Source organism: Oncorhynchus kisutch, linkage group LG29 (assembly GCF_002021735.2).
Source record: "Oncorhynchus kisutch isolate 150728-3 linkage group LG29, Okis_V2, whole genome shotgun sequence".
Classification (NCBI taxonomy): domain Eukaryota; kingdom Metazoa; phylum Chordata; class Actinopteri; order Salmoniformes; family Salmonidae; genus Oncorhynchus; species Oncorhynchus kisutch.
Genome location: NC_034202.2, coordinates 44244508 through 44256091, shown reverse-complemented (window position 1 = coordinate 44256091; position 11584 = coordinate 44244508). Strand labels below are relative to the sequence as shown.

The 11584-nt window shown below is 43.8% G+C and overlaps 1 protein-coding gene across 1 annotated transcript in view; it reads right to left on the bottom strand.

Annotated features, from left to right (window-relative positions):
• Nucleotides 1-402: 402 nt before the first annotated feature.
• The window catches only part of ltn1 (listerin E3 ubiquitin protein ligase 1), a 75902-nt gene continuing 64720 nt past the window's right edge, over nt 403-11584 (bottom strand). The window contains 3 exon segments of the mRNA XM_031809100.1: nt 403-1806; nt 3856-4023; nt 7521-7715. Of these exon segments, the coding sequence (XP_031664960.1) occupies nt 1744-1806; nt 3856-4023; nt 7521-7715 (426 nt within the window). The 3' untranslated portion in view covers nt 403-1743.

Sequence of the window (11584 nt, the reverse complement as noted above, 5' to 3'; positions counted from 1 at the left end):
AGTAAGAGTGGGGGGGGGGAACAGTCAGAGTGGGGGGGGGGGAACAGTCAGAGTGGGGGGGAACAGTCAGATTACGACCAGACAGACACAGAGGAATAGACATCATTCACGCTGTACCACATCAACAAGGCTGGAATAAAGAGCAGATCCACTACCCCCCTCCCCCCCCCCCCGTGTGCCAGTCTGCGCTGTCACGCCGCCAAGTCTGTTGGCGTTGTCATGCCGACTCCTTGTAAATCTGTCATGTTTTGGCTCGACAATGAGCAATGGAGTTTGCAAGAGCACAAACAGATCCGGGGCCAGGCTATAGTTATCTCTCCCTCTCGCTCTCTCTGTTATTATACTGTGTTAAAATACAATCAAGTAATAGTATCTTTGTCATCATCACTAGAGAGATTTAAGTTTCTGATATATAAATCCTCTTTATTTATCTCAAATGAATCCACTTGGTGTTTCATCAGTCTGTATTATATTACATCACTGTGCTCTGTCAATCACACCAAATGACGAAGTGAATTGATTACATCCTTCAGACGGAACATTCTGGTCGAGTTCCCGCCCGACTTAGAAGCGCGGGCGTTGCACTGCATCAACCAATGGTTGCGTGCCACGTCATTGACTGTGCCACGTCTGTGCAGACGGGCATCAGATTGCTATAACATGTGATGTGGTTAAACACATATCCTGACGTTGTGAGGATCTGGCATGCGTCAGTAGTCCCCCCACTCGTCTGTCCTCCAGTCCTCCGTCTGTCCTCCAGTCCTCCGTCTGTCTTCCTGCTCTGATGTCACCGTCAGAGCTGATCCAATTCCTGGCTCCTTGGAACTCATTGGCTACTGGACATAAAACCTTATTACGTCTAAAAAACATATCTTTACTATTCAACTCTTAGCTCGAGTTACAACCGCTGTCAAAAGAGCTTCTATTAGCGGTGGCAGTGGCAACCGCCAACTGGTGGGTCGTAACCCAAAGGTTTTGAATGGTGTCTGAGTGGAAATATGTATTTATTTATTTTACATTTTTAGGGGGGAGGATTTTTTTGTTTGTTGTTGTTGTTGTTGTTGTTGAGATACTCGTCTGAAATGAAACAACTAAGACCAGGTAGAAGGTATGTAAAAAGATTATCGTTACATTTAAATCATTTTAATTATTTGAAATTTTTTCTTCAATCTCAGTATTTACCAATATAAAGCTATTAGCAGTGTGATTTAGCAGATGGGGTGAGTTTGTATAATTATAATAATAATAATATAATATAAGATTCTTCGTCAAGATCGTGAGCAATATGGAATTAATGACAAAAGGGGGGAAACTAAATATAATTGCTACATTTACTGTCAAAATAGTATTTAAAAATTATTTTCCAAATTGCATTTTGGCAACAACAAGAAAATCACAATGTGAATATTGGATCGAGACAGAAAACCTGGATCAATTTGGGTCCCAGAGGATAAAACTATTGGGAAGCACTGATCTATAAGAAGGTTGTGGTGAGAGATACGAACAAATATACAACCAAAACTGTCTCTGTGCATCCATAGCAACGGAACAGTGACTATGTGTATCCATGGTAACATAGTTTCAATTAGGTCTCTCTACATAGAGGGCAGGTGGACTTGTTGCTAGGAGAAGGTCTCTCTACACAGAGGGCAGGTGGACTTGTTGCTAGGAGAAGGTCTATACAGATGACAGGTGGACTTGTTGCTAGGAGAAGGTCTATACAGATGGCAGGTGGACTTGTTGCTAGAAGAAGGTCTCTCTACACAGAGGGCAGGTGGACTTGTTGCTAGAGGTAAACCACTTGTACTGGAGAAGAGAAGAGAGAGAAAGAGAGACAGCATGAGTAACGTGATAATGATCAGGGCTGTGGCGGTCACAAAATGTTGTCAGCTGGTGATTGTTAAGCAAATAACAGGTCAGTCTCATGGTAATTGACCGTTAATTAACAAACACATTTAGAATCTCCTGGGCTTCCACATATAGACAACAAGCCATGTTAAAAAGACTAATAAATCCATGTAATTTAGCCTACGCCTTCACAATAAATCCATTATTTATTTTAGACAGGTCTATAGAAACATGATATAAAGAAAATGTAGTTTATTTCAGAAGAACAGAACAGGATGCTCTGAGTTGTCCTGATCTGCCTATGCCAAATGGCTGTTCATTTAACAGACAAGATTTGCTTACAATTCCGTGGTATTATTTTATATTATTTTATACTATCAACAATACAATTGAACAAAGCTGAATAAAATGATAATCCGTCAATAAATAAATATTCCAAACATCGTCTTGGGACAGTTGTGGGATGCGCTACATCCCAAATTAATTCAACCACTAGCATTAAAATTTCACTAGCATTTTACCCAATGAGGCAACAGAACAGAACAATTAGCTTAAAATGTTGATAAACTGCTAGGATATTTCCCCACATTATAAGTGTACTCAATGCGAACATGATAGTAGGATATAAGCGCGAATGTTCGAGTAGCGTAAAATACCATTATCAAAAGTGACCACAAATAAGATATTAAATAAGATATTAAATAAGATATTAAATAAGATATGACATGTTATGCTTTATTATAGTTCATTATAAAAGGTGCATTTGAATGGTGAGAATTATCTTCCCCAAATGTTAAAACTCACACGTTGCTTATATATGTATATGTATATATATGCCAGTTAGACTCTACACCCCTTGTAAAGCAGATTCATGTGCTCCATTTTAAGGTTATTTGGCCACGTTAGTTGTGATACAAACCTAATTAAAACATATTGCCCTATTACTGCCCTACAGAGCAAAAAAGGCAGAAACTGCTGCTCATTTGCTACATTAAATACATGCTTAATCATGTGGACAAGTATCCTGCCTCGTATTGTGTTTAGGAGACAATGGGGGTCATGTTAGCCAGTAACTGGATAAAGTTACTGTGAAACCAAAGGTAAATTAAAAGCCCTTTTTCTCAGTTCCACTCTGAGCAGTTACTGCCTTTTTACTGCTTGGTAGGACAGAATGGGCGAGGCTACATGAGGTGTGCGACTATGAGGCGAACAAGTTACCAAAAAAAAAGGCTTTGTTTCTTATTCTGGGCATCATTCACAAGTGATAATATATAATTCACAAGTGAAAGGCTAATATTGTCACCCATCAGACTATTCTTTATTTAATCTTGTCTTTACATATACTAAATAATATATGTGTGACATTTGGTTTGATTTAGAATGAACCGTTATCGCGCACCTGTATTGAAACAGGGTCAGCGGGAAAAATCCGTGTCATCTCTGCACTTAAATAGCAAATAGAGGATGCTTTTTTTGTAGTTTATTTCAGGCCAGCCAGGTAGGCTATACTCCTGTTGTAAAGAGAAGCAATGTGCTTAATACTAGGAAAGTTGAGAAATAAATATAGTAGGCCTAGCCCATAGAAAGCTGATGGGATCCTCCTCTTTTTAGTAGAGGCCATCACTCTGTTTGAGGAACACGAGCTCATGGGGTCTCATGAATTGTTTTTATTTTTAAATGTCAGAGTAATTAGAGGGACAATAGAGTGCTGAGTACCAGGCAGTTAGCAGGTTTGGTAGGCTACTAATGACCATCAGGAGTATCAGAACTTGGAGAAGCCTAATTACCGTGACTAAACGGTCATGTGGAATTTGACTGCCTTCATGACTCATGACCCGCCGGTGTGGCATTAATACGGTCCCCACAACAGCCCAAACTGTGAATTTGTGTGTGTGTGTGTGTGTGTGTGTGTGCCATAACCTATATGCCTCTGAGTGTGTTCTCTTGTATTGCAGTTTGCGTGCGTGTGCGTGTGTGTGTTGTCCTGTGTGAATATCAGTCTCTCACCAGACAGGCAGAGTGGAATTTTTTCTTGCAGGTGCGGCAGGCCTTCTTGGGCAGAGAGTAGTTGGATCCATGGATAACAGAGAAACAGATCATACAGTCCTCTACTCCCTCGAACCTCTTATCCACGTTGGTCTTCCACAGAGACAGACCCTCCATTATACTGCCGTTCTATAAACAAAAAGAGAGACGGGGAACATGATACTTACATAGCGCAGCACTTAACAGAGTGTGAGGGGACCCCTCAATGGAAAGGGGAGACTCTACCACCCCTACAGAGTGTGAGGGGACCCCTCAATGGAAAGGGGAGACTCTACCACCCCTACAGAGTGTGAGGGGACCCCTCAATGGAAAGGGGAGACTCTACGACCCCTACAAGTGTGAGGGGACCCCTCAATGGAAAGGGGAGACTCTACAACCCCTACCAGTGTGAGGGGACCCATCAATGGAAAGGGGAGACTCTACAACCCCTACCAGTGTGAGGGGACCCATCAATGGAAAGGGGAGACTCTACGACCCCTACAAGTGTGAGGGGACCCCTCAATGGAAAGGGGAGACTCTACGACCCCTACAGAGTGTGAGGTGACCCCTCAATGTAAAGGGGAGACTCTACGACCCTAACAAGTGTGAGGTGACCCCCCCAATGTAATGGGGAGACTCTACGACCCCCACAAGTGTCATAGGACTTGTCTGAAGGTAACCTGTGGAAGATAGATGTGTCTACTACAAAAACGGGTTACAAATTTGTATAAATAAATAAATAAATATATATATATACATACACACGTTTATATATATATATATACATACAGTACCTGGTAAAAAGTTTTTTTTACTATTTTCTACATTGTAGAATATCAGAGAAGACTTCAAAACTATGAAGTAACACATATGGAATCATCTAGTAACCCAAAAAAAGTTTTAAAAAATATATATATATTTTAGATTCTTCAAAGTAGCCACCCTTTGCCTTGACAGATTTGCACACGCTTCTCTCAACCAGCTTCATGAGGTAGTCAGTCACATTAATACCCATGATTTTGGAATGAGATGTTCGACGAGCAGGTGTCAACATACTTTTGGTCATGTAGTGTGTGTATATATATATATATATATCTCACACACACACACACACACACACACACACACACACACACACACACACACACACACACACACACACACACACACACAGAACAAAAATAGAAACGCAACATGTAAAGTGTTGGTCTCATGTTTCATGAGCTGAAATAAAAACATCCCAGAAATGTTCCATCCACACAAAAAACTAATTCTCCAAAAATGTTGTTTACATCCCCCTGTTAGTGAGCATTGCTCCTTTACCAAGATAATCATAATAGATACATCCACCTGACAGGTGAGGCATATCTGGTGCTGGGGACAATAAAAGGCCACTCTAAAATGTGCAGTTTTGTCACACAACACAATGACACAGATGTCTCAAGTTTTGAGAGAGTATATATATACGCACACACATGCACGCGCACACACATGCACGCGCACACAAATGCACGCGCACACACATGCACGCGCGCACACACGCGCGCACACACATGCACGCGCAGACACAACACTGTATGTCGGGGGGTGCTTATAGTTGTCCTGTTTCACACAAGAGTAACGCGTGGGCAGTGTAAAAATGCTCATGTGTTTTTTTGCATATCCAAACTCCCCTAGAAGGGGTCATGACCTGGGACCACACATTATTGATGGCGACCTTGGTGTGTGTGTGTGGTTACCTGTTGTGTGTGTGTGTGTTACTGGTGTGTGTGTGTGTGTGTGTGTGAACCTGGTGTGTGTGTGTGTGTTACCTGTGGTGTGTGTGTGTTAACCTGGTGTTGGTGTGTGTGTGTGTTACCTGGTGTGTGTGTGTGTTTACCTTGGTGTGTGTGTGTGTGTTACCTGGTATGTGTGTGTGTGTGTTACCTGGTGTGTGTGTGTGTGTGTGTGTTACCTGGTTGTGTGTGTGTGTGTGTGTTACCTGGTTTGTTGTTGACCTGGTGTGTGTGTGGTGGTGTGTGTTACCTGGTGTGTGTGTGTGTGTTCCTGTGTGTGTGGTGTGTGTTACCTGGTGTGTGTGTGTGTGTGTTACCTGGTGTGTGTGTGTGTGTGTTACCTGGTGTGTGTGTGTGTGTGTTACCCTGTTGTGTGTGTGTGTGTGTTACCCTGTTGTGTGTGTGTGTGTGTGTGTGTGTTACCTGTTGTGTGTGTGTGTGTGTGTGTTACCTGGTGTGTGTGATGTTACCTGGTGTGTGTGTGTGTGTTACCTGGTGTGTGTGTGTGTGTTAACCTGTTGTGTGTGTGTGTTACCCTGGTGTGTGTGTGTGTGTTTACCTGGTGTTGTGTGTGTGTGTTACCTGGTGTGTGGTGTGTGTGTTACCTGGTGTGTGTGTGTGGTGTTACCTGTTGTGTGTGTGTGTGTGTTACCTGTTGTGTGTGTGTGTGTGTGTGTGGTTACCTGTTGTGTGTGTGTGTGTGTGTGTTACCTGGTGTGTGTGTGTTACCTGGTGTGTGTGTGTGTGTTACCTGGTGTGTGTGTGGTGTGTGTGTTACCTGTTGTGTGTGTGTGTTACCATGTTGTGGTGTGTGTGTGTGTGTTACCTGTTGTGTGTGTGTGTGTGTGTACCTGGTGTGTGTGTGTGTGTGTTACCTGGTGTGTGTGTGTGTGTGTGTTACCTGGTGTGTGTGTTACCTGGTGTGTGTGTGACCTGGTGTGTGTGTGTGTGTTACCTGGTGTGTGTGTGTGTGTGTTACCTGGTGTGTGTGTGTGTGTTACCTGGTGTGTGTGTGTGTGTGTTACCTGGTGTGTGTGTTACCTGGTGTGTGGTGTGTGTGTTACCTGGTGTGTGTGTGTGTGTGTTACCTGGTGTGTGTGTGTGTGTTACCTGGTGTGTGTGTGTGTGTGTTACCTGGTGTGTGTGTGTGTGTGTGTGTTACCTGGTGTGTGTGTGTGTTACCCTGGTGTGTGTGTGTGTTACCTGGTGTGTGTGTGTGTGTTACCTGGTGTGTGTGTGTGTGTGTGTTACCTGGTGTGTGTGTGTGTGTTACCTGGTGTGTGTGTGTGTGTTACCTGGTGTGTGTGTGTGTGACCTGGTGTGTGTGTGTGTGTGTGTGTGTGTGTGTGTGTGTGTGTGTGTGTGTGAGACCTGGTGTGTGTGTGTGTGTGTGTGTGTGTGTGTGTGTGAGACCTGGTGTGTGTGTGTGTGTGTGTGTGTGTGACCTGGTGTGTGTGTGTGTTACCTGGTGTGTGTGTGTGTTACCTGGTGTGTGTGTGTGTGTTACCTGGTGTCTGTGTGTGTGTGTGTGTTACCTGGTGTCTGTGTGTGTGTGTGTTACCTGGTGTGTGTGTGTGTGTTACCTGGTGTGTGTGTGTGTTACCTGGTGTGTGTGTTTTACCTGGTGTGTGTGTGTGTGTGTTACCTGGTGTGTGTGTGTGTTACCTGGTGTGTGTGTGTGTTACCTGGTGTGTGTGTGTGTTACCTGGTGTGTGTGTGTGTTACCTGGTGTGTGTGTGTGTTACCTGGTGTGTGTGTGTGTTACCTGGTGTGTGTGTGTGTGTTACCTGGTGTGTGTGTGTGTGTTACCTGGTGTGTGTGTGTGTGTTACCTGGTGTGTGTGTGTGTTACCTGGTGTGTGTGGTGTGTTACCTGGTGTGTGAGGTATGTACTGAGCTGTAACATCCAGTTCCTCCATTGTTGTACAGCGACCCCCACCCTCCTGCCGCTCTCTACTGTGATCGAGCCTAGAGGATAGTTCTGTGGTAGCTGGATCACCAGCTCTATGAAGATATCATCCACTGAGTAGGTGGCGATCACCTCCCGCGCTGCCGAACGAGCCTTCACCTGGGACACAGGGGGAGAGAGAGACGGAGAAAGAGAGAGGAGTTAACTCCTGTCCGTTGATGATATAGTCCAGTGACCTGGACAGAAACAACAACAACAAAAGATTTAAAACCTCGACTGTTCTCTCAACTACCATACGGCCAGTGGTACCAAAAGGAGCCAATAGGACCCTGAGCAGCTTCTACCCCCAAGCCATGAGACTTCTATAGCTAGTAAAATAGTTAACCAAATATCTATCCAAATAGTTCACCAAATAGTTCACCAAATAGTTCACCAAATAGTTCACCAAATAGTTCACCAAATAGTTCACCAAATAGTTATCTAAATAGTCAAACTTTCTGCATTGAACCTTTTTGTACAAACTAGTTTTTTGCTCGTCATGTACGCTGCTGCGACTATTTATTGTTTATCCTGTTGCCTAGTCACTCTGAACGTCACCATATCTATTTATTGTTTACCCTGTTGCCTAGTCACTCTGTGAACGTCACCATATCTATTTATTGTTTACCCTGTTGCCTAGTCACTCTGTGAATGTCACCATATCTATTTATTGTTTACCCTGTTGCCTAGTCACTCTGTGAACGTCACCATATCTATTTATTGTTTACCCTGTTGCCTAGTCACTCTGTGAACGTCACCATATCTATTTATTGTTTACCCTGTTGCCTAGTCACTCTGTGAACGTCACCATATCTATTTATTGTTTACCCTGTTGCCTAGTCACTCTGTGAACGTCACCATATCTATTTATTGTTTACCCTGTTGCCTAGTCACTCTGTGAACGTCACCATATCTATTTATTGTTTACCCTGTTGCCTAGTCACTCTGTGAACGTCACCATATCTATTTATTGTTTACCCTGTTGCCTAGTCACTCTGTGAACGTCACCATATCTATTTATTGTTTACCCTGTTGCCTAGTCACTCTGTGAACGTCACCATATCTATTTATTGTTTACCCTGTTGCCTAGTCACTCTGTGAACGTCACCATATCTATTTATTGTTTACCCTGTTGCCTAGTCACTCTGAACGTCACCATATCTATTTATTGTTTATCCTGTTGCCTAGTCACTCTGTGAACGTCACCATTTCAATAGAATGTTCATGATGTCACTGCGACAACTGTTGATAGACGTAAGGTTAGTTGGTCAATTTGAGCGCAAATTAACGAATGCTCAACACCCGTTAAATATGGCCAGTGTCAGTAGACATTGGCAACAAAAAAAACGTAATAAAATTTGCCAGCAGCACAGTTACAGACACCAACGCTCTCGATAACATGACAACAGCCTAACCAGCTCTGCTCGGGAGAGTAAAATGGTCAGAGTGAGGTGTTCTCTCATTTGTGTCATGAAAGAAGATAGCCAACGTTAGCCAGTTAGCTTGGGTTCTTGACTGCTGTTGTTAGGTCAGAACGGTCGTATCAGCCCTACTCCTCAGCCAGAGCGTCCAGACTTTACGAACAGATAATCTGACAACGCTCTGAATTTACAAATGCCCATTGTACACTCTGGTTTATATACATATAGTAAAAACCAGCCTTTAGTCTTAAAATCTTTGCTTGTTTAGTACAATACCGTACTCTGTTTAGCACATGGTCTCACATGTGGATCCTTAAAGAGATGGGTGGGGCTAAAGGCTTAGGAGGGTGTGAACGATGCTGAATGGGTGGGGCTAAAGGCTTAAGAGGGTGTGAACGATGCTGAATGGGTGGGGCTAAAGGCTTAAGAGGGTGTGAACGATGCTGAATGGGTGGGGCTAAAGGCTTAGGAGGGTGTGAACGATGCTGAATGGGTGTAGACAAAAGAAGAGCTCTCCAGTAGGTGGACTAAAACATTCAACGGTCATTTTCTCAAGTGGGGTTACAATTTTATACTTTCCCAGTAACCGATATCGTTTTCTTGCTCTGTGTTTTATCCAATGTAAAAATAAAAAAATTAAAATGTTTCTACATAAGACCGAATCGAGCCAGTCGGTCACATATAGCAGTAAGAGACGAGGGTTACCTAGCGGTGTCAACCAGGGGTCTGGCAGCGTTTTGAGCTGCTCAAAGGCTTGAATATAGGAGACATGTGTGCTGAGGTGAGTTGAAATCACCACACTGTGTGAGTTTTTTAATCTCTTGTATGTCACTTACAACGGGGACAGGGCACATGTCACTAGGCAGCACGTCGTGTACGCAATACCACATCTGGCGTGGGTCAGGTCTGGGGGGGGGGTCTGACAGGGGCCGTTTCATTCAGTATCCGTTGGGTGTCGGCTTAGGCCGCGATTGCATTTCCCCATAGTATGTTGTACCAAAGTTGACCGAATGAGAGGGAACGTAACGTTATGACTATAACTACTCTTCCTTGAAGGAGATGAAATGAGTTAGAGCGCCTGTTTAATGCCCCCGCTCCGCCCGTTCCTGGGCTTGGTGAAGAGCTGTTTTTAAATTGAAAGAATAAATCCGAACCTTAAACTTATCATCTGTGGAAAGCGGGGCTTCTTGGGATGTTGGGATGTTCATTGGCTTTGTCAGGCGTGTATCCTTCAACTGAAGTCGTGAGAGTGTGACTCTCTCTCCATATTATGTTTTGTAGCTCGTTTCTCTCCTTCAGGGAACAGTAGTTACAGTGCCTTCAGATAGCATACACCTTGATTTATTCCACATTTTGTTGTGCTACAGCCATAATTATTTATTGAAAATGATATACAGGAAAAAAACATCTAATTTATATAAGTCTTCACACCTTCAGCGGCGTTTTACAACTTTTGTTGTCATCGGTATGACAATCAGCTTTACACATCTGGATTCTTTCTCAAGCTCTGTTAAGTTAGATGGGGAAAGGCGGTGAACAGCAATCTTCAAGTCTTTCCACAGATTTTCAATGGGATTCAAGTCTGGGCTTTGGCTGGACCACTCCAAGGACTTTCAACATTCTTGCTCTGAAGCCATTCCAGCGTTGCGTTTGCCTCTCTATCCTTACCATTCATTTTCCTCTCTATCCTTACCAGTCTCCCAGTCCCTGCCGATGAAAAGCATCCCACAGCATGATGCTGCCACCACCATGCTTCACAGTAGGGATGGTTTTCTCCAGGCATAGCGCTGTACCTGGTTTTCTCCAGGCATAGCGCTGTACCTGGTTTTCTCCAGGCATAGCGCTGTACCTGGTTTTCTCCAGGCATAGCGCTGTACCTGGTTTTCTCCAGGCATAGCGCTGTACCTGGTTTTCTCCAGACATAGCGCTTGTACCTGGTTTTCTCCAGACATAGCGCTTGTACCTGGTTTTCTCCAGACATAGCGCTTGTACCTGGTTTTCTCCAGACATAGCGCTTGTACCTGGTTTTCCTCCAGACATAGCGCTTGTACCTGGTTTTCTCCAGACATAGCGCTTGTACCTGGTTTTCTCCAGACATAGCGCTTGTACCTGGTTTTCTCCAGACATAGCGCTTGTACCTGGTTTTCTCCAGACATAGCGCTTGTACCTGGTTTTCTCCAGACATAGCGCTTGTACCTGGTTTTCTCCAGACATAGCGCTTGCATGCATTCAGGCCAAAGAGTTACATTTTTGTCTCCTCAGACCACAGAATCTTTTGCCTAATGAGCGGTCTTTCACGTGCCTTTTTTTTGTAAACTCCAGGAGTGTCATGTCATGTGCCTTTTTCCTCAGGAGTGGAGTTTTTCCTCAGGAGTGGAGTTTTTCCTCAGGCTTCCGTCTGGACACTCTCCCATAAAGCCCAGAGTCTCTACTCTGATATGCACCAGGTGTTTCTCTATATAAATCGTGCTCAAACAATTTAAATTTGGCCTGCAGGTGGAACTCCTATCAAAGGAAATTAGATGCACCTGGTGTGTCCATTTGGAGTGTCATAGCAACAAAAGGGGT